The 24,207-nt window shown below is 44.6% G+C and overlaps 1 protein-coding gene across 3 annotated transcripts in view; it reads left to right on the forward strand.

Annotated features, from left to right (window-relative positions):
- lpp (LIM domain containing preferred translocation partner in lipoma) overlaps positions 1-24,207 on the forward strand; it is a 168,461-nt gene that overhangs the window by 113,153 nt on the left and 31,101 nt on the right. For all 3 annotated transcript variants that reach the window (XM_030083324.1, XM_030083325.1, XM_030083326.1), the window contains one exon: positions 11,223-11,319. In XM_030083324.1, coding sequence (XP_029939184.1) covers positions 11,223-11,319 — 97 coding nt within the window. The remainder of the gene's footprint in view (positions 1-11,222; positions 11,320-24,207) is intronic.

Raw genomic sequence — 24,207 nt, forward strand, 5'->3', positions numbered from 1 at the left:
ACGAGGCGGAGGACGGAGGGGCCCAGCCGGGGGTCACTGGGGTCGATCCCAGCTGATGTTGGGAGATAATTAGAGAACCGTGTGAAAAGTAAAAAGGCATTTTATGACAATTTAACATTTTAAAATGAAACACTTTACCAAAGGTTGGAGTGTCGCCATCGTGTGTGTTGCTTTGTTCTAACCGGTTAATCGATAAAGTTGTGCACAGGCAGCTGTAATTTCTCTGGAATGGTTTGCAGTCTGTCCGAAACGCAGTTTTTGTTTTGTGCTGTCGAGACGCAGCTTCATCTCACTGTTCCATGAATGAATGGAGTGTTTAAACTCAAGGTAACAGATGATTTAATTAGGTGAACTGTCAGACCGGGTCACGCTCGTTCCAGCCTCATTCTTTGTGGTAATTTCAAGGAAAACGTTCGTTTAGGCTAGTTTCTTCCAATTATTTTAGGAATGGCTGTTGATTGGCTGGTTCGTTCCTCTAACCATAACTCCAGGCGGATCAGCGGCTCAATGTGTGTCACATAACTGTTCATAAATAATAGGTCCTGCCACTCAGTCCTCTTCATGCCCCCTCTGAGACGAGCGGCGCGGAGGGTAAATAACCGCCGCAGTCAATACCTGTCACTGCAGCCCGGCGAGTCCCGGCAGTCCAGAACGTCTGAGTGGTTCATTTTCTCGTTTTCTTCCTTCTTCTCGCCGGCCTGCGATGAAGAAATGTCCATGTAGCTCGCAGCACTGAGCTCTCCCTGCACCCGAACGCTTTCTCGCCATCTCCTCACCACAAAGGTCTCAAAACAAACGCACCCTTCGCGGCGGAGCTAAAAGGCAGCCGGAAGACGTTTGACATCTTAATCAAAATCGTTAACCTGTCAAGCGACGGACCACACACTGAGTAGTTAGCAGCCTTTTAAGGCGCTTTCATGTATGTTTTTTCCTTTTCTTTCTTTCCTTTTTTATTTTTTTTTTTTTACATAATGTTGTTTAAACTGTTCAATTTGGAGTTACCTTGAAAAATGTCTCTGCAGCACATAACCTGCATTCACGCCACATTACCGCAACTGTTCGGAGTCTCTTCAGGTTTTAAAGACGGACGCTTTTTCAATTTTCACACCAAGAATAACTGAATTGAGACTATAAAAACCGGGATGCAGCCACACATGTGAGAGCCAGCGGTGCCTTGGCCCCTACTGAAGCTCACTCACAATTCTGCAAGATTTTTTTAAGAATAAACACTGCGTCACTGACATATATATTTATAATAGATAATTTAAAAAATTAATGTGCTTTAACAGTTTACAGAGAAGCAACATGTTAATTTCTGTGGTCGTAGATGTGATGGGACGTGGGAAATGTTCATTTTGATCATCTTTTCTTTCTAAAATTGGGATTAATTGAAAAGTGAATCTTTAATTTTGATTGGCTGAATGTCAAACTGATACTCTACATTTTTCTTTCACAGCCAAAGATGCAAATTGAGGTGTGTGTAACAAATAAAAAGTGTATATAATGACCTGTGGCCTGTCTCAATACAGGAGTCTGAGCAGCAGATCACATCATGATAGCTGACAGCTTTATTGAAAATTCTTTAAAAAAAAAAAAGAATACTATCTAGAATCTCAAACTTTCACAAAGAAGTCCACTTCAAGTTTTCTAAACAATCAGAACAGTTGGCTCGATCTGTCTTCTTAGTTTTCCTCACCGTCACACCATAGAGATAAAATCAACTGTCGATTTAACATTAATTCTTTTTTTTTTTCCGGATTGTCAAATGCATGAATAGTATAGCCATCTTCTTTTTTATTTCATTTTCATTTATAGAATTGAATGAAAATAACATTTGACATTTGCAGAAATGTCAACAAACTTGGATGCAACTTTAGCCGCTAATTTTAGTTGCAGTATTGATCAACGATAAACTTTTCGGCACTGCATCTGTACCAAGATCTGTGTTTCCTCTCACTGTACTCGTGACATAAAAGTTAGCATGACAGTTCAATATTTATTTTACATTCTCATCCGCTCGCGCCGCCTCTGTGCCTGCCGATGCAGTTGGTTCGATCACTGAGTGAAAAACTCCAGCATCGTCAGTCTTCATCATCATCACCTCCGCTGCTCAGCGCAACAGAAAACACAACTTTATGAAAAAGGCTCCCAAGGTAGAACTTTTAGGAAAACGCTCCTCTGAAGTGAAAGCGTTAAAACACTGAGATTTCCCTTGAAACGCTTTTCTGCCAACAGGGCCTAAAAATATATTCGTTCAAATTTCATTTCCCTAAAAATGTGCCTAAGTTTTGCAAACTAAACAAACACTTCACCACATTAACCGTATTAAGCACTTGTGTGACTCAGGTTTGTTTTAAATTCAAGGCAGGTGGAACTCTTTAAATTTTCATTTTGAACTGATCTTTAAGAACTTAAATAGAAAGAAGAACTTAAATTCATCCAAACCTGCTGTCTTACAGTAAAAGTACCATCTTAGTGTCGTGTGTTTTTTTTAATTTGTGGCGTTTGTGATACCCGTAGCGTGCTGTTTCACCGTCATTGAGAACAAACATGGCCGCCGTCGCCGCCGCCGCGCAGCGAGTTCATCACAGTGCTGACAGTTCTGAGACGCAGAGAGGAGGCAGCGCAGGTCTGTGTTTGGAAAAGAGAAGAAGGAAGTCTGTTTTGATCTGACCACCGGTGTGAAACATGCAAAATGTTGTCTGCAACATTGTCTTGGCAGCTTTGTTAGACATTGAACACAAAACATTCCGCCTGATCTAACTTCTGTCCGGAACCTGGACCAATAAAACAATGTTTTTTTACACTGACGTTACTAGTTTTACTAGCTTTACTAGTTTTGCTAGTTTTTAATGAAACAATAATGGCAGTGAATAACGAACTCAGTTGTTTTTTTCTTATTATTACTTAAATAATCACATTTAGATTTCTGCTCCTATATAAAGTGAGCATTGCTGTTGAAAAACATCTCATTTGTTGGTAAAACAAATGGTGTTGGCCTTTTTTTCTGATATATATGCAAAAAATGCAAATAATCACAATTAATTGTGGAAAAAAGTCATTTTATTTTGGAATTTTAATCCAAATGACGACGTTGATGAAACAGCAGTAAACTGTTTCTATGATTTACAAATATTGTATTAAACAATTTGCCTGTTTTAGTTCCTCATCAGTTTTTTTTTTTTTCTTTTTTTCACTCTGCCGTCTTTCAGGTAATTAAAAGCAGATATTAGGTGTGTGTGACTGGAGGTTGCTTCTCAGTGGGGTCATTCGCCGTGTGCGTGTGTGTGTGTGTGTGTGTGTGTGTGTGTGGCGGAGCAGCGGAGGTAGCGGGGTTGCCTGGGTTCACTCTGGGAAGGAGCAGCTGAGCCCACCTGCTCAAACAGTGTCCCCTGCTGGCTCCAGCCGGACATGGTCCCCTCACCGTCACCTCCGCCGCCTCGTCCCCCTCTGTCCTCTGAGAACCGGGCTCCCTCCGCCCGTCCCTCGTCCCTCGTCCCTCGTCCTCCGTCGGCCGTGCAGCGGCGCGCATTCGGATCTCGGCTCCGGCGTGCGTTTGAGAAGACGAGCGGGAGAGTCTGACGTCTGCTCACCTTCCTCACATCCTCGGCATCGTAACACAAAGAGACGCCAAATAAGTTTCATCTCCGTCCCAACAATTTGTGCAGTCATTTATTGTTGTTTTCTCTTTTTTTTTGTTTTGTTTTGTTTTTTTTTTTTTTTTTTCCCCCAGATTGCTTGTGGCACCCCTCGCTACTCTCTCAGATTCTCAAGTATGTGTTTGCAGGGGGATGTGTCAGTTCCGAACAGATGACCTAGTTTTTACACACGCACAATCTTACAAACACTGAAAAGACCCCCCACCCGCCCCCCTCGCCCGCCCCTCTACGTATATTACATGTCTGCAAACACACTCACATTCATCCCTTTATAGGAATTCAGTTCCACAGCAAAGATTTGAGTGGCTGCGGAAAATGTCAATTATGAAGCTGGTTAATTTTTAATTATCGTCGGCTGCTCTGTACACAGCTGCTCTACAGTTGACTGTAATTTTTTTTTATTTTTTTAAGATTTATTTTTTTTCCCGCTCAGCATTTAATTGGAGCTGAAGCGACATGACCCATTTTGTTTGGAGAGAATGTATACTTTATCTGTGCCTCCTCAGAAGGTGGCCTTGAGCTTAATTTGCAGTGCGGCAATGGTTCTTCTCATTACAGATTACTCATAACCTGTTTAACATCGCGAGCAGCGAATTCATCAAACGGATTACGTAAAGCCAACCAACATGTGATTCCTTCCACATACTTGGCAGATTCCTCAATTAATCACGCCGCTCACTGGAAAAATGACAAAGCACCTTTTCCCCCTGCAGAGCGGCAGTTTTCTCTGCTTTGTTTCTGTTGGTTCTGATGCAGTTCTGCTCAGAATTCGTGGTTCTCTTGATGTAAATGCAGACTTTGGAACAGCTTTGCATATAGATTAGAAAAAACTGTGTTCTTACATCTGTAGTAAAATTTCCAAAACATTAATAACACTCTGCAAACAGTTGCAGAAGCTGTGTGAAGCGTCTTGGTACCCAGCTGACAGTCAGACTTCTGGTTTCCACATGAGAGATCAAGTGGAATACCCGCTGAAACAAATCTGCTGCGGTCGCCTCCTCTTTGTTCGAGGCGGCCTGGAGAGTGCTGGACTCTCATCGGTTTTAAACGTGCCATGCTGTAAATACTGTCGTAGACGGTGTATGTTGTTCTCCAAAAGGGTTTTCAGATCACTTTATGTGACGTTTCAAGTCAAATCACACTGTTGCTGCATTTTTCTTTCAGAAAACTTTCCCATTCACTCAGCGACACTTTGAAACGATGTCCGTAGACACGAAAACGGCAGAAACTAAGAAAAGCTAGCATGCCAAGCTAGCATGAAAGCTTTGTTTTGACTGGAGCCTGTTGTCATGTAAACGGCCCCTCAGCCGGGTCTGTAGCAGAGGTTTGACTTCGACTCTGAGGCGACGACTCCTTTCAGTTAAGCCAAAATATTATTTTGGGGGTAAAACTTTTGCATCATTTTGACTGGTAATGTTGGGTAAGCTACTTTTTCAAAAGTAATTAGTTATAGTTACTAGTGATTTCTTCAAAAAAGCAACTGAGTTAGTTACTGAGGTAACAGTATTTTAAAAGTAAAAGTAACTATTGCACTACTTAAAAAAAACGTGTCTAAGATGCATGTTCAGTTATTTATTATAAAAGTGAATATGTGATTAGTGAAAGGAAAAGACTCTTGACAGGATAAACTACAAACAGGAAAAGGTTCGTTATTCTGAGTTATTCAGATGTGGTGTGTGAGAGTCTGAGGAAAGACACCGATCAAATTTCATTTGTAGCTCTAGATTGTATTTGACATACATCTATCTACATATATCCATCTACGTAAATATATCTGTACTTCCATTTAAAGCGATTTAAAAGCGGAATGATCAGGGCTCTGTGGCTGTATCTCCGTCACGTGACACACTTTTCACCAATAAGGGTCCTTCTTTCTGGAAACAAACTCCATGCTCTGCCGACTCCGCTGGACTCCAGTGGAGGAAAAACCAGCTGAAAGCGGTGAATTATAGTAACAAACATGCAGAACTTTATTGTCAGGTATGGTAAAGGTGTCGTAACGTTGGATAAATGGAGTAGTTAGATGACACATTACTGAAAATAGTAACTCCGTCAGTAACGCTGAGTATTCTAACGCTGTTGCTCCCATCACTGATGACCAGTAAAAGCTTACCACACGACATGCGTGGTGTTTGGGAAGATTGAAACCTGTGGAGACTCTTTGAAGACGTGACCATAATCACGCTGCTGTCTTTCAGTAGCTTCAGGGACAGTTTGTCCTAAACTGAATGTGGAAAGGTTGTCAGTTTTATGCTGAAAAGTCCAGGTTAGAAGCAAACCTCCACGTTAGGATCCGTCGCGGTCCCAACATGACGCTCCCAAAGGTTTCCGTTGAATTTCACTGCCGTTTAAACGGGCAGCAGTAAAAGAACGTCACTTCCGTAATGAGCTTCGATAAAACGCCACCCGCAGTAAACTGACGGCTCTTAATGCAGAGTATCCTGAAGTGTTTAACCCACAAGTATGATTCTAGATGCACGACATGCTATAGTCTACACACACACACACACACACACACACACACACACACACACGTGCACACACTAAGTCAGTGAAAGGATAGTGTGACTGATCCAGCAATCCTTTCATTGTTTGGGTAAAAACGGAGTCGCCTAAGCTGCTATAATCACTCATTTAGTGTTGTGGCAACAAATGCTTATTTTTAGATATTAGCAATCCAATAAAAACAAATTTCAATCCCGCATGAACCCTCACTAATGCAACGGTCCATTTGCCTGTTGTTGTGTTCATTATTGCTCTTATTCTAATAAGCCATTTCTCTTTCAAAGCCTCTATGTCCATTTCAGATAATTCCATTGTGATTTAGGGAAACAAAAAAGCCGGGGTTGTCAGATTGTGAGCGGACTAAAGCTTCTCTGCTAAAAGCTCCAGTTAAAGCCGCGCTGCCATTGACACTAAAGAGCATTTTTGCATTCTAAAGTCCATCATCGTTTAATCTGCGGATAAATGTGTCTGTGAGTGATTATGTCTCTCCACAATTTGTGCTGATCACGCAAAAAAAAAAAAAAAAAAAAAAAAAAGAAGCCGCAGCTATTGTGGAAGGTGAGACAATTGCTTTTGGTTTAAGGTGCGCTGTTGCGTTTACAACAAATGGAGCGGAAGCGACTCAGAGCCCGTGGATGACGGCAGATTTAGGGACACAGATTAGAGTTGTTTAGCCTCCGTCTTTCAGCTTCGTGAGCTCAGTTTTCCAACGTTCCTCCTTCAGCTCTCGGCTTGTGGTGTTTCAGCATGATCTCTCACTGCTTTTGCATGTTAGGCCTCAGTGTGAAGATGTAGCTCACGATTCCTCAAAAGTTACATCGATATTTGAGTAGTTGTGACTCTTCGATGAAGGTGCTATTATGTTCACGGAGAAAGAACGTAGTCAACATTCCTCAGGTCTCACTGAACAAACATTTTAAAAATGGCCGACTGCACCACTGATAAATACTGTTAGTTGTCGTGCTGTAACAGTATGTTGGAAAAACGAACCCTGACATAAAATACTGTTTATTGGGTCTGTTGAGACTGTCGGCTCTAAAACCAGCAGGTCCAGCAGAATGTGGACTGGGACTCGTGACACTGGAGGAAAACATTTCTGTTCTCATGTATGATTATTGATTTAAAGTGCTTGACACTCTGAGAGACGCATTTTATGTAGTGGGAAAGTGTGCGGATGTGTTCTGTCTGTGCGTCAGACGGCAGGAGGATGGGATCAGTGAACTATTTGCATTCTGCTCTCACTGTAACACATGTATAACTTCAGGAAACGTTGCATCATTACAGCGACTGACGGCGCCGACGCGTCTCACTCCGCAGATCTGCTCCACGCCATGGCAGGTGACGATATGCAAATAGCTCCGGTTCCCCCTCGCGCTCGCGCTCCTTTGTTCCACCTTCACTAACAATGGTGTCGGTGTGACGCCCTGAGAACAAGTGTCTCTCCTGCTCACGCTCCACGGCGGCGGCGGCGGCGGCGGAGACGGAGCCTGAGGTCGGGATCTTAGCGGGACACGGTGCTGTCAGGGCATCAGGTGAGGCCGCGTGCCCGCCCCGCTCCGAACCTAACCACTTCTGACACCGTGCCAATCCCACGGCGGGCGGCGCACACAGCTTCACCCGCAGACGTGGCGGCCGGGCAGCGATCTGCTCCCAGACGCCGTCGTGAAGAATCGGGCGGCACAAGGAACGGCGATTACTCGCAAACGCCGTTATTGTTGTTTTGATTTTAAGTGGTCTGGCATTTGAATCTATCCCCAAACAGAAGGCTTTTCATATTCTGCCTGTGTTTTTTTTTCTTGACACCTCACACCTCATGCAGAAGGGGAAAAATCAGCCGGATGGCTTCAACCTCGTGAGCCTCCTCATACAGGGGAAAACAGAGGGAAATAGGTGCAGCTGTTAACCCAGTCACCACTAAATTTAAGCACTCACTTCAATGAAACTGCGGCTAAGTGTCCTGAGGGCGTAGGCAAACAATTTACTGAAATGAGCCAGACATAAGTAGGAGAGAAAAAAAAACCCACGTCTGCGGCACGTATAGCCGCTGTATGGTTTCTATTGTTGCCTCTGAAAAGATGAACAGGAACTGCGAAGCAATCATAAAGCATGCAGGGAAGCAATTTCTTTCTCTTATTCAAGTGAAAAATTATTCCGCGCTGTCACAAAAGACTCCCTAACAAGGTGCTTTAAACTCTCTGGCAGTGCATTGCTGCGGGGTGTCAAAGAGTGGATAAGATATAAATGAAGCTTAAACTCAAAAGTCTGTTTCTGGTAATAGCAGCATTTCCTTTCCTCTCCAATGTGCTTTTGATGTGCAGCTGAGATTAACAGTGTTAAATTGTCTGCTTCGCTGTCTCCAGCTAACAACACAGGTATAATGAGCGGGAAGAGCACAACACGGGCCCCTCTTTGAGGGCTGCGCGGCCGTTCAGCGCGTTCCGTTTGTTTAATACTGTGCACAACCCCGGCCAAGCCTATCCGTGGCACCTTTGACCGTTACTCCACTCAATAAAAGCGAGGGATTCAAAGTGGCCGCTATCCAGCCGCCGCCTTTGATCCCCTCTTTAATCCCGGCGGTCACATGACGCCGGGGAGTGTCCGAGGAGGGCGCGAGATGCCGGGGGATCTCCGGAGTTCCTGGGCGCCGCGGGGAGATTTGCACGCCGTCGAACGTGTCGATCCCTCGGAGTTAATGAGGCCCACTGTTTGGACTTCCATTATCAGCGCGCCGAGGCCGAGCCGCGGTCACGCATCGTAAAGTTTGGGCGCTCTTTGATGCATTGCGGGCAGCGAGCAGAGCTCAGCGCTTCTCCCCTTCTCTGGAAATTAACACCGCAGACTGTCGGCTTCTCTCGATTCAAACATCCATGAATGAGCTGTTGAAAAACATCAGTGTTGTGTATTTCTGTTACTGTGACAGTGATGGTCACATTAGAGAAATGTAACCCCAGAACATCAGGGAAAGTCTCACTCTATCGTTTATACTGTTTCAGGCCAATAGTGGCTTATGGCCTCTTCTCTAAACCCCCCAAAGGGCCTCATATATAATCCTGCTCCTGCCTTATTATTGATTTATTCTTGTTTTTTAGGCCTCCAACCTGTGGCGACTGAAGGCCTGAAGCATCCCCTTTCTACATGGAATGTTATTTCACATACAAAAATTCTGAAGAAGCAGACCATCATTTACATCTTAAACAACAGTCTCAAAAAAAAAAAGAGTAAAAGAAAACCCAAATACTACCAAGACTCCCCTCCATACCCAGCTGCAGAGAATCAGTCCACAGTGTTTGAGTGTGCAGCAGGCGTCCACCGCCGCCCGGTGAGAAAGTTCCGTCTCCGGTGGAAAGCGTCGGTAGTAAATAACAGAGGTGAAGTGGCCGAATTGTCGCCAGTTTATTGGACTGTGGAAAGTCACATGACCACGTCAGACACCGCTTAGGGAACCGCAAGAGCAAAATAAGGTTGTGGGACAGAAAGACGGTGGCTCTTTTACAGAAAGTCAGACCACGAAGCACTTCCAGTATTCGCACCCCTGGTTAATAAGCAACAAATCATTTTATTTAAAAATAGCTACAAAGAAAAAGAAGAACCCAGAACTAAACCCAACAGTGTTTCTCAGAACGGACTCGGTATCTCCAGGTGGAATAAAGTTATATTTTTGCATGTCAGCTTTTTGATGCACGCCTTCTTGTGACCTTTATTCTCATTTTTGTCAGTGATTATAAATACACAGCCTGTTTATTTTTGCCAGCATTCCAGATAACTTGACACCAAATCTCTGTGAAAACGAAGTGTCGGTGGACAGAAACAAACGGCACACATAAGAGATAAACATGAATTAAATGAGTGCATATAGTCCTTATTGAACCTAAGGTATACGCAGGTTAAATCTTTACAAAACAAGTCAATAAAAATAAAGGAATTGTGCAACGGGAGCAGTAATTAGACATTCTGTCTGAATATAAAAAGAAAATGTTGTTTTCTTTAATCTAAATCTTTCATTGACGAATCCGATTCCTTTATGCGACCCAGTAAACCGTGGATAAATTAGCACCAAACCAGAGCCTTGGCGAACGCTCGCCCGGCTCCCAAATGTCACAATTAGGAGCAGCTCAAAGGTCAGCTCAGATCCCGGCTGGTGTCACGATATTGAAAATCAAATTTACTGTAAAGATTCGTGCGGCCGGCAGATCTAGGGAAGGTCGTGGCGGTGTCACCGATTTCTGAAAGAGTTCGGCCGCACAGCGCGAAGCGAGCCCAGTTTGGACCCTGGGGGTGTCTGGAAAGGACACACACACACCTGCGGTATGGGGGTATTTTGGTGGTTGGGGGGGGGGGGGGCGCTCTGGATGATTGGCAGAAAATGTCAGGCTCAAGACGTCAGCCCCATACAGACACGCAGCAGGCAGATGTCAGCGGCTGCATGATAAGGAGGAGGGCAGGCTCACAGAAGAAGGAAGGAAGTGGCATCTTCACAGAGTTATGTCATCCCTGCAGACGCTTTTACAGATTAGACCCCAGCGCTGCTTTCACCTCCAGTCTTTTTGTGCTCAGAGTATGACTAAATGACGATCTCCCGACCCTTCACCCAAATGCTCCCGACTTAAAAACAGCTTTCCTTCTAATGTTTGCCTCTTTTTTCTCCTCCGTCTATCATTTCTCTCCCCCCCACTCCTCCTCCCAAATGCAAGGATTAGTCAGGGTCAAAGTTTTTTCTCCACACTCTTGTATTCCACAGAAGGAAACACATAACCTTCTGGGCCGCACACCACCGGGGCTTGAGCCCAGGGTCAGATATCTCAGAGGAGAAAGGCAGACTGAGGACCGTCCGCCGCATGCTAATTACATGGACTGTGTTGTGTTTGACCTTGAGCCTGAGCTTCGTCCTGATTTATTTAAGTCAAGTCTTTTGCAAAGCTCGGAGCCGAAGCCTCGCATGTTTTTGTTAGTCTGTAAGTTTGCCGGAGCGCAGATCGCCGGCAATAATAATCATCAGCCTGAAGACGAACGACCGAGCGGCAGCGGCGTTCCTCATTGTGCTCGTCTCTGTGTTTGCAGGGCGGCGCTGGCGTGGCCCGTCCTGAAGACGAGCTGGAGCTCCTGACCAAGAAGATCATGCATGACATGGACAACCCTCCGTCCGAGGAGTACTTCGGTAAGACGCCGGGGTAAAATAGCTCATCCCTCTCTGTCACATCGCTTCATAGTTAATGTTTCACTTCCAAATTTTCTAAACCGTGGTGAGCTTTGAGACACGGAACTCCTTGGTATTAATATCGAATTACTTTAAGATATATTGGATCTAACAGTCATGTAACAACACTCACAGACTCAAGGCTTAGTTGCATAAAATTCTTCATTTTTGCTTTAGTTGTAAAAAGGATTTCATCAGTAAAAACCTCTTTGTTAGGTCGCTGTATGGAAACTCTTTGGTTAGTTTTAGGTGTAAAAACTGTTTGGTTAGATAAAAAAAAAAAAAAAATCCTGACAAGATTTTAAAAAGGCCTTGAACACCGGTGCCTCTCTTTATGCCACAGCCTGATTTTTCCATTGTTGAAATAATATTTACAGGAGCTGACAGAGACACTTTGGGGTCAGTTAATTAAATTGCTCATAAAGTTCAATGTTCCAGTGATTTATAGAAACAATTGTAAGGTGTATTAAATCACTGGTCTGCGGCACATTTTCAAATTGAAGCTGTTTTATTCTTTTCGATCCGCTAACAAAGGATCCAGGGACCGGTGCCGGTCTGCGGACCGCCGGTTTGGGACCCCTCTCTTAAATGATGCCATTACTAAAACATGCCAGCGGAAGGCCGACATGTAGGACGAGGCAGGAAGAAATTCTTTAGCTATTCTCAGGACGTTGGGTGAATTCAAGCCTCTGAACGCCCAGGGTTCAAACCTTCACCTCAGTCCAGCTGGGCTCCTCCAGTCAATTCAGGATCTTGTTGTGGCGGGAACTGAAGGATTTGGTCCTGGACTTTTACTCTGTTCAGTAACCCCATCCTTTTTATGACTGTTTTGACTTATAGAACATGAACTGTCACGCGATGGGCCTTATCGCTCCATTGATGGCTGGTTATGCTGATATTCTCGCTGTTCACAGGCAGAACTCAGCCTCTTCCCTCCTGCCAGAGGCTCATAGTCCCAAACTATTGAACCAAGTGAGAAACTGTTTTGTTCCTGCTGCTTTTGTCAGCGTTAACAAGCACAGTGCACGTTTTGCATGTCTTATTATTTACAAGTGTTTTTCTTTTGATCTTCACCTTAAATGTTTTTAAAAAGTTTCAATGTCAGAGACTTTCGTCAACTCTGAGAGGGGTGTTATTTTATTATTATGATCAGCAGTCTGGACGCCCATTCTCTCTCTCTGAAATATGGTTATGGGTATCAGTGAAGTAACCTGGAACTGTGAGACGAGGAGATTAGTGTTCAGGTTCATGAATTAATTAAAATTAGTGTGAACAGGTGAGAGTTTTATGACTGTTTAAAGGGAGTTAAAAGAAAAACACATTGCATGATAGATTAAATATTGTCAGCATGTCTGTTTAACTTTGTCTTCAGAAATTATGCTTATTTTTAGCCAGTGTGGCTGATTATTGGCATCAGACCGCTGCACACCTGATCTGTGCTGCCAGTGTGACCATAAAGTGAGAAAAACCTATAAATGTGGGTTAACAACCATAATACAAAAAGTGTTGTTTATCCACTGAGATATGTCTCACATGCAGTAGTAATTAATCCTATTTGTAAGTTTAGCTTCTAGATAATGCCAAAAATGCTTTTGTTTTTGCAAACCCAGGTGAATTTACATCAATTATTAACTGTTCACCTAACAAAAACATTACTTTATAGGGCGAAAAAAGCTAAATGTGCTTAAATAAAATGACAATTAATGTTAAAATCTTTGTCTGAGAGTAGTGTTACATTATTTTTGTTACAGCGACTTTAGCTAATCAGCCAGACTTTCCCCACGGTGAAAGCATATTCCATTGTAAAGCACATGAATAGAGACATAATTCCCTTTTCATATTGAAAGCATACAGTATTGTCAACATTTCAGCGGTGATCACATTTTCTCATTTAGCCTTCAGCAACACACACACACTCACACACACTCATACATAATTATCATATGCGCTGCCGATGAGAAGTCTGTGAAGCAAAGACTTGATCTGAATGGGAGTGAGTAATGCTTCCAGAGGAACCAATAGCCTGAATCACAAAACAGAATCTACTCTAACGTCCTTTAACCGTCTGGTCAGTTAAAAATTTCAGGGTTTCTCTTTTAAGTTTACGTCGCACACACACATCTGATCAGCTGCTCATGTTGTGTTTTAACTTTGCGTTTTACGTGACGGAACACGCTGTGCGGACCCTTCCCCGGTCCTCAGCTGAAGACAAATAGTTGTTTCTGCTCTGAATGGACCTGTTTCCTCTGTTTCAAGTGTCCCTGGCATGACAAGAGTCACTTTACAATAATGGCTTTCTGGCACTTGCAGGGAAAGTGTCTACATTTAGACCGGGACTCACTGATGGGTTCACGTGTTACTACAACTTTGCAGACACACACACGGCTCTCCCTCTGGTGCTTCTCATGGTGGACAGGGGAAAGTCATTAGGAGTGCCCACTTTGTCGCCTTTCATGGTGACATTTAAAGAAAACACTCAGAGAAGCGAGTCGAAGCGACTCCTCTGTGACTTTTGAAGAAAGAACCTAAAACTGCTGCTTCTAGTACAAAACTTTCTGCAGCCAGGCTTAATTGCTGGCTAAAATAATGTAGGATAGTGGGTTAATAGAATCAAACTGGCTTAAAGTTTCTTAGATTAGCCAACCCAGTGCCCCACTAAATTAGCTCGGTATCACAGGAACATGGTTTTTGGAAAATGGCTCGAGGCTTGTGGATGAGGTGCAGGTACATATGATTCAGGGGAATCTAAATCCGTCTTCTCGGTACGTTTTCGGGCCTTTCACACACGCACTGAGTCATTTCTGTGCTTTTATATCAAACGTAAACATTTCTGTTGATGAATGAAATGGTGAGAGTAATTTAAGTGTCAAGATTTATTCGGCATTAAATAATGATCTTAACAAATTTTAGCACAGATGTTCAGTAGATAATTCCAACAATTTCTGCAAAAGCAGCTTCTCGGTTAAAACAGTCAATATGCCTGACAGATTCAGTTACAGTTGAACTGAATGAACACAGAAAAGCAGACTTTATTTTAGTGATTTTGTTTTTTTTTCCCCCGCTGATCGATCTTCTGTCTTGTCTTTGGGCACTGGAGCCAAACCCAGCCAACCGACGGCGAAGGCAGCGTGGAAATCATCAGTCCGTCACACAGTCTTTTATATCACGAGGTTTTTCTGCCCTCTTTTTTTTTTTGATAGGTTAAATAATCCTTCTTTTGTTGCAACACTGCTGTGAACGTTCATTAATCTTCCACAGGAGTGAAGTAGCCAATCAGCTCTCCGTTTGCACATTTTGATTAATTTTTTAAAATGTTTAACAGATGAAAAACAAACTGGGCCAAGAAAAACTTGTTTGCTTCATGTTTCTAATGCAGAATACTAGAATGCAGCCTAAATCTACTGAGTCGTATATATGATAACAAGTACTTCTGCCTGTTGTTAAGATGATGGCATTTAAAATAGAAAAAGTCTGTTTTTCTGGACAAAAAGCTCTTATGAATGAAACAGTCCAGTGTGTTATGAATAATCCTGCTAACCAGCCAGCTCTGCCAGATAAAATATAAAATATATAAAACACACGGTGCACAACTTTACAGTAAATTACAGCATTATTTTGGACGGAGAGAGGAAACGGGACGGTCTGGGCAGAAACATTCACATGCACAGTAAGAACATGCAAACTTCAGACAGTCAAAGATGTGCAACCAGGGACGCTCAGTGCTCTTCATGAACATGATCATGAGCTTTTCTCCAACATGCACACCAGCTAGACTCAGTTACTCTGCATTAGTACACGTCGTGACGCTGTGACTGCAGTGATGCTGTTAATGTGAACATTGGAAGAGGAAACAAACTCTGAGCAGCACTGTGATGAGTTCCTCTGTCCAAACTCACTAATTCACCGTGAAGCACCGGAAGATGTTTTCACTCAGGTCTGACGGTGAAATGCCTCGTTGCACGCTGAAGCAGGATGTGGCTCACAGATGCATCAGTGGTTCACATTATTATTCAAGATTTTATTGGGAAACGCTCAATTTAACCCGTTGAAAGAGGAGAACTGAATCTGCTGCTGTTTCTGCTGGACCGACTCAGGTTGGCAGATCTTATAAATCATACATTTTGACTTTGACTTGCAACATTTTGCAGAAGTTAACACAAAGCCGTGATTTTTTGTTGACTGAAATAATACGATGAATAAGGCACCGACACCCTGGAGGGGCTGAATATATATTACTATAGCATCCAATTTTACGGTGGATTTTCAAAATGCCAGCTTCAATGCAGAATAACGAGGACCAAAATGCGATTTTTCGATTTATGTTTTTCAAGATCCAGAGTGAGGAGCCGCACCACCACCGCACACGTGTGCAGATCCCTCACCATTCCCATGATGCACGTACAGGTCTGAGGCAGCAGTCCTCAAGGTAGAGTCTGAAAATCCAAGGATAGCATGGGGCGAGAGATTAATGTGAATGAGAGGTGCTCAGAAGGCTTCAAACACAGATTTAATCAGACTCCCGTCTGACCGTCCGTCTTTTCACCGCGTTTGTCTGAGAAGCGCTTGAAATTCAATTTTGCTTCCTGTTGGAAGGGGGGGGGGGGGGGGGGGGGGGGAAGAAAAAATAACTGCCAGGATTAAACAAAATAGCAATTTTAATACTATTTGGCAAAATAGGATTCAGTAAGGCAAGGGATTCTGTGCGTTTCTGTTTCCTTTCTGCTTTTCCGCCCTCTGCACCTTCGGCTGCCAGCGAGTGCCATCCCTCTGCTGCTCTCTCTTCTCCAGCCTTTAATCCCCTTTGCCCTGGAATTAGTTCCCATGCCCATTAGATACCTCTTTCAATACATTCAGCGGGACTCTGGAGCAGGCTTTATATCGGCGCATAATCACCCGGCACACTATGATAGCATGTGTAGGTGTATTATAGCTGCAGGGACATGTATTTAACCGGTATTAAGGGATATTCTGCTGCACGTTGGGTGCGCGCTGATGTAAAGACCTTAATTGGTTCACATTAGACATAGGTCAAATGGATCTGCTGGCTTAAGCAAAGTGGAGTCGTTTTTCCCCCCGTGTTAGTTTATTTCATTTTTTTTTTATTTTTTTGCAGCGGAATGTCCTCGTTGGCCTAATTTTTTAGGGCGATGCAGACCTGGCATGACCCTCCCATGTGCTGCTATACCATGCATGCATGCGCCGCTCGTCCGCTATAAGGCTGGCTGGCTCCGGGGCTGGTAGAGCGAGGACACGGCGAGTTGAGAAATGGGTCATATGTGAGCTGAGGTTAGCCAGAGCAAGTTAGGGATAGCGTGTGCGTCCCCGCCCGACAGCGGCTGGCTGCCTGGCTGTCGCAGGAGCGGGAGTGGACGGTGGGACGGGAGGGGAGGGGTCATCCTGTGGTTAAGCAAGGCGACGGCTGAATTAACCAGGAGGCGTGGGGAGAGAGGGCGAGGGCAGGGGGCCCCGGCGACCGAGGTGACTGCTGGGACTCATTAGGAGGGAAGTTCAAGCGCCGGCACGCGCCACTCCACGAATCCACAGAGCGGGCTTCCTCCCCCGCTGAATTAATGCGCAGGCAGTGGCCGGGCGGCGGCGGCGGCGGCGGCAGCTGCAGCACTGCTGTTAAAATTAACTTCCAAGCGTGGTGTGTTTTCTCACTGTACGTCCCGGGCTGTGGGAGAGTCGGTCCCCGAGCTTTGAGACTTTTTGTAATTACAAAGAATCTTAACTGCGGCAGTGGAAGCCTTGTCTAGTTTTCTTTTTTTTTCCTTCTTTCTTTCTTTTTATTTTATTTTTGGCGGGGGTTCAGGGAGGGGAAACAGGGCTTGCTGTAGCTGAGACCCTAAGGCGAGTAATTAGCAAGATTAATCAAAGTGGGGCTGCGATCTCTGGACGGGATCATTGTCTTCCTATAGCGAAGTTTTATTGGTGTCACGGCTGTCTTTGATGAGCTCCCAATCTGAGGCCGTCATCGCGGGCTCTCATTGGTCCAGGGGGGTTAATTGAAATGAATTAACGTTACACTCTGGCCCCGCCGTGTCACGAGGAAACTTTTTCATTTGGACCCGGCGGAGCAGCGATCGCGGCGCCCCGATGCTGCGCCGCTACCGTCTGCAGCATCCGGCAATTACACCGGACAAGTCTTTGATGACTTCTCCCTTTTTTTTTCTTCTTCTTCTTCTTCTTCTTCTTCTTGTTACGAAATGTAAAGCAAATTCAATGCTCCTCAAGCTCCGAGGGGGGAAAAAAACCTGAAAATGATGCTCTATAAAAGAACGGCTTTTCTTCGCAAGAAACCCAGTTTGCAAGCCAGAAACTCCCCACTCCTCCGCCCCCCCGCCATGATTGAAGCTTCTTTGAAAAGCAACTGATTAGTCCTGATTTAGAGTTCCAGATTAGATTTGAGTAATCTGAAAGAGCCTTTTCTCCAAATGTCATCATCCGTCATATTTAATCCACTTAGGTTGTGCGTAGGTGTACTGTGTTTGTGGAAATCTAATAAGACACAGCTACTCAGCTCCGCAGTACAGATGCCTTGGCATTTGTGCTTCAAGAGGAGGAACTTACAATATTTTGTCATCGCAACATTTCTGTCAAGCAAAAACGGGACATAAAGCTGAATAATTGAAAGGATGAGATGCTCTGCATTATTTACAATTAGTGATGATGATACTTGTGCGGCGTAGTTCCTTCTGCCTCTGAGAATCTGCTTCCGTCCCTGCCTTCAGTGGTGAAATGACAAGTTGAGCGTGCCTCCACGTGATCCGGACTTTTCAGTACTCCACTGGATGGAATTAAGAATTATATGAAACTTTAATGTCCAATCAATATTTATATAGAGCGATTTTGCAGACAGGTTTCTGAGCACCCGCATAAACGCAGCGATCAGACGGCGGAGAGACAGCCATTGGAAATTAACAGATAGGGATTCATGTGGGCATACTGTACTCCGAGCTGTCGGGAGACGCTTTCTGAGCGAGCCTTTGTTTCATGATAAGAGCCCAGAGAAGAAAAGGACGAGGCTTTGCCTTTTTTTTTTTTTTTCCTCCCGCCCCTCATAATGTCAGCTGGAGAAGCCCTCATAATTTATAAGACACCTCACATGAAAAGTTCATGAGGAATCTTGGAAGAGATACAAATGGCAGTGTAGCTCCAGTAACGTTGCAGGCCAGAGGAGTCGAAACGGAGCAGCCGAGGTAATTGGGTCAGGAGAAAAGTTTGGGTTCACGCCGCGCTGCCTCTTAATTCTTCACAACATGAGCCGCGCATCGCAACTTAATGTATTAATAGGCTTCCACTTTCGACAGCTTTGTGCATTGTCTAAGATGCTCCGGTGGAACTCATTTGCATTTTACTGAGGTCGCCCTCAGCAACCTCTTAGGAGTTTGCTTTTAGATGTGCCTCTACATGTCATAACAAGTGGGATGTGTGTCAGAGTGAAAAACCTTTCTGCTGCCGGAAAAAAAAAAAAAGAAGAAGAAGAAGACACCACCACCCCCCTACCCCACACTCTGCCTCCACAATCTCCAAACGCCTTCGGCCAACCGTCTCCCCCAGATAGCTTCTTCCTTTTAGAGTGCGAAGGTGTGCTTTTACTGTCGTCTTCATTTTTAATGTTCATTTAGGGCCTATATGATGAATAAGACGTTCTGGTAAACAAGGTGGCACGGTGGGATCATACCTTACATTTTTTTATTTGAATTGCTCTACATACGATGTTGAAAGACAAATATGACTTCTCTCCCGACCGCTCGTCTGCTGTCTGCCGGCTTTCTTCCAGAGGTTGTTTTCCGGGATATCACGGACGGTAGACTGAACCAAAACAAGCTCCTCTTCGGTGAATCATGGCCTCAGGTCCGGCGTCAGCACTCTGTGTTTTATTACATCCCACTGAGACCCCGGGGCACTGAGGTTGTAAATTTTGTAATAACAAAATCAGTTCCGGACTCAAAACCTGACATGAACATATCCACTCCGTGTCCCGTTGTTGTTTACATGTCACACCTGTTAAGGTTCACCTGTTGTCTTTGCTGCCGTTTGCCTGAGGTTGGAGGTAAGAGGTGAGCAGCCTGTCCCAGTGGACCCGGAATAAACTGGGAGTCTGGACGCTTTGCCCGTCCCTCACGGAGCTCACTCATACAACATTCACCTTGTCTGTGCGTCTGGACTGCGGGACGGAGCCACAGTGTCCCGAGAAAACCATGCCGCCTCAGAGAGCATGAAATATGTACACAGAAAGCAGAAGAGTCACAGCCAGGGCCTTCTTGTTTTTTTCTTTGCAGTGAGATAGCATTTACTGCTAAACCAGCTGGCCATTCTCTCTTCGCCATTTTGCAGAAGTAATTGAAAATATTTGCGTTGTTTTTAAGTAATAAGTCAGTCTCTACAGAAATGTAATCAAGGACACTTTATACTTCTTTAAATGTATCTGACTGCCCCCCCCCCCCCTCCCTCACGTTGCCCCCTGATGCCTGCGTCCCACCAGGTGAGACCCCTGAATGTCACCTCCATCACGCTCTGCTGGCGTTTTGTGTCACTGTTTACTATCCCCTCGATCGTCTTGACTCACTGATATGTTTTATTTAGGTTTTTTTGGCTCCACTGAGTCCCTGAAAGGTTTCTGGGTTCTTTGTGCTGTTTTTAGGCGTGACCCTTGTTTGTCCTGGAATTCTTCCTCCTTAATGTCGGGAACAGTCCAGTTTCCCGGTTGCTCTTGAGACAGGTTGGGTTGAATACGGAGGAATAACAGACATTGTCAGGTTCTCCGTGAGCTGTGATCAGATGTCCTTCGTGGTTCGTGATTCACACCGTTTGGTCGCCCAGTTTATTTTTGAGGCGAGGATTTGATCTCAGGCCAGGCAAGGAGCGCCACTTTTAACTACACACCTGTCTGAAGAAACCGCCTCAGAAATGTAAGAACCGTCCCCAGTGAGTAAAACTTTGAATCAGTCCAATTTGTAGATTCGTCAGTTGAAAGTATTTTCTGCAGGACGAAGAAAGAGTTTTTTGAAAAGATGAGCTTCCAAATCAAAATCCAATTACGTGTCGGATGTTGGGGAGAGTGGCGCCGGATGTGTGACTGCAGGGCGACTCGTCTTTATCTTAGCATTAGCGTTTGACTCCGGCAATTGTCTTAAAAATAAAGCCGGATTTGTTGAGGGAACTAAAGTGATGCTAACTTGAAGTAGGCCCCGCCGACTCCAAAAACAAAGGTGTCATTAACACGTAAAAGACTTGAGGAATCTGAAGGATTCCAGTGTGAACTCGCCTTCATTTTGTTGCCGTTTAGCTCAGAAAGACTTTCTGTTCTGGTCCAATCCCTGGCGCTCTGCGTGCGTGTCGTGTTGCAGCGATGGCGATGACACAGGAGCGCATAATGCTGCTGGAAGGAGGTCACAGACCACCCAGGGGGTGGGGGGAGGCCGGCTTACGAGGCAGTCTGGTGACATGGCAACTTGTCTAAAGCCCCGTGCATCACTATACCACCTACAGTGGATTATAATGTACGGCTGCAAAAGACTAAATCACACAGCACAATAGCCACGGATGATCCATCGGAGCTGCCTTTTATGAGGAAAATGCCGTATGTATGTCAGTGTGAGGCTGTGGATTTGACTTCTAAGACCCATTTTCTCATGTAAATAATGCTTTCAATGTGAATCTACAAATTTTCCAGATGTAAGGAATTCTGCAAAACCCGCCGTTTATTGAAACTGTCTATAATTCATGACTTTCATGAATGAGATCCGAGCAAATGTTTCTGTGTCATCATCCTGCTTGTAATTGGTCATGTGGCGGTTTCAATACTTAATCGTGTTTGTTACCGCTCAGAGTCGGAGCTGAAAAGGGGCATGGATCTGTTTGCAAGTGTGTGTGTGTGTGTGTGTGTGCGCCCCTTGCTATATTTTCCTATATTTTCCGTCTCCCAGACCTTCCCTCATTATGTAGAGAGCAGCTGACCTCGCTGTGCTGCTTTCTAGTTTCTCAGCTGATGCAGTCTGCCGGCATGGGGGCTCTCTCCTCTCCTGCCACACATAGAAGAAGCCCAGCATGTTTTGGCAGCGGTTCACGTGAGGTGACCGCCCGCCCGCCCGCACCCCCTCCCTTCCTCCTCCTCCTCCTCCTCCTCCTCCCCCCCCCCACCACCACCACCTCTCCCTGCCCCGCCAGGCTCTGCGCTCGCTGCCCTGCCTCGTTGAGACAGCTCCACTGAGGCTTGCAAGATCAGCTGCCGTGTGAGCCCAGCTGAGGCTTCGGGGCGCTCACGTTGCTAGATTTCATTTGTGAGTGAGCGTTTGACCTCAGGAGTGAGTAGACATCCGCCGCGTTCATGCACGCAAACGCGGAAATGCAACCCCGGCAAGCGAACACAAAAAAACAGACGCATAAACAAACACACACACACACACACACACACACACACACAGAAAACACACAGGGGCTTCTGTGCAAGGACTTCTGCCACGCTCACCTTTTCCCTCTCCCCTTTCTTGCACCCCATTGACCAGACCCCCGCTCACTCCCAGCACCCTTCTATGTCTCTCCTGCCAACCTGCTTCTAAAACATGTAACCTACACCTTCTCTCTCCTCCCTTCTCCCCCTCTCTCCCTCCCTCTCTCTCTCTCTCTCTCTCTCCCTGCCGCCGTGGGCCCTGACAGGCCGAGCCGTAATGCTTCGTGGCACGGGCTCGCCGATCCTCCATCCTCTGCCATGGCCACAGCAGCTCTGCAGATTGCTATTTGCTGACATTGGGAATGAGATTAAAGGCGGGGGTTAGGCAAGAGGCATTCAGAGATTGAAATGCAGCGATGACAGCTATTTCTCTTGTCGTTCCAAGGCAACCGAGGGGCCACGGCATTGTCAGGCTGCACGGAGGGCAATCTGAAGCAACAAAGTAGATTAACCTAGAGGGGAGGGGGGGAGATGAAGCAGCGCACAAACCGTGGCCTCTGGCGCTGCACTTGTCTGGCAGTTACGCTCCGGATGTGTTCAGCAGACTTATTTTCTGCTGTTAACTACTCACTGACCTATTATTTATGTCTTTAATTAAGTGTGAAGAACTCATTACAAGTTTGTACCTTTACTTAGATCACCTTTTATGAGTTGTCACTGCGAATTAATTCTGTTTGGGCCCCATTAATGTTACAATGTGCAGCATATAGAGGATGCCACTTGTGGGCCTCCGGTGACTGTCGGAGTCAACTCCTTGGGGTCTTTGAGTCATGAAGCCATCAAAAACTTCGGCCATTGTCAAATTTAATATCTACTGTTGTTCTTCTGTGGTTGGTTTAAGGACAGGATACTTAACAGTACATTTCGCTAGCTTGGTATGCGCATTACAATAACGGCTCTGCGTTCGGTCGACATGGCGCCTCCTTTACTCATAATGACAATAATAGTAATAATAATGGTGATAATAGTAGTCTGTCTCTTTTAATTAGTACTATTGTGACTCTTTCTTATCATAGTCATGCAACAAAGTTGATGGTGCAGTCTTCAAGGGACAAAAAAAACCCCAATGAAATTAAGTATTAAAATATAAACTACACTATGTTAAAATATACACACATTTATCAACATGTCAGCCTCACAAACAGCTCTCACCTGCTATTGCAGCTTGTAATACTGTATTGGACTTAATGTCATTATTCTTAAGTGTTAATAGAGCAGCCGTGGTTCTGGCATAGAAACTGTTTATTCTGGCCTCCAGCGTCTCCAAACACCTGCCAGAGGGCAACGCCGGGTGGCATAAAGTATTATCAACAGTTTACTTTATCCGGCATATTTAAGGTTATTGTTGTAAAAAATGACTGCGGTGTACTGTATCGTAACCCTTAATGGAGCACCAATTAATAGACTGGGAATTTTAATATTTCATGTTAATGAAAAGCGTTTCATATATGTAAACCATACTTTTAAACATTTAGGGACTTAGAGATGGATTTTCATTGTTTACAGTAATATACACAGCATTCTTGTGCATCTTCAACCACAGATGTCTGCATTTTGTTTAATTCTTTTAAAGGTGAATTGCATTAATCAGGTGCATCGACTGACTAAAACCAAAGTGTCGGAACACATTAAAGTTACAACAAAAGTGACAATGTGGTTTGATTAACCTGTAAATTCCAGAAATGCCTCTAAAGCAGCGTCAGTCTCAATGCCAACCACCAAGATTTCATCGTGCTATTTAAGAGTTTTTAACCTTCTTAAATTTAACATAAACAAGATCAGTTGTGGACAGACCAGTTGAGGAACTCGCTGCCTTGTGGTGAAAATGTGCTACAGCAGCGCTGGGGGGACGCGTGCTTGCTGGTTAGTTACTAATTGCAGTAGACAGGAACCTTTGCGACAATGTGAGCATTTTCTCACGTTTCATAAATTATTTTGAGTCGTTTATTTCAATCAATTGCAAGGACAGCAATGCATGCGGTCCATTATGTGTGTTTCAATTCCTTATTTTCATATTGTTCTTAAAACTGAAGCCAGTCCTTGAATGTGGTTTGTGTATTTACCACTGTATCTGTGGGGTATTTTAATCCAAGTACAAAACTTGAGTTGGAAGTTCTCAAATGGATTTTGTGGTTCTTTTATTAGTTTTGGATACGAGCTGCAGTTTGCTGGCTTTGCCTTTGGGGCTTGCAAGGGTTGCACCAGCAGAATTGTATTCTTTAGTGTGAAAAGTTTGGTCTCCCACAAAAAAAAAAAAAAAAAAAAAAAAAAAAAAAGTTCCTTGCGATCCTTCTTTACATGCACTATCTTTGATTTCTGACGATGTAAGATCAAATTGAGCTGCAAGTGTGCTCCCTTTCTGCCTTTCATGCTGCTTCAATATCACGGCGTGA

Source organism: Salarias fasciatus, chromosome 23 (assembly GCF_902148845.1).
Source record: "Salarias fasciatus chromosome 23, fSalaFa1.1, whole genome shotgun sequence".
Taxonomy (NCBI): Eukaryota; Metazoa; Chordata; class Actinopteri; order Blenniiformes; family Blenniidae; genus Salarias; species Salarias fasciatus.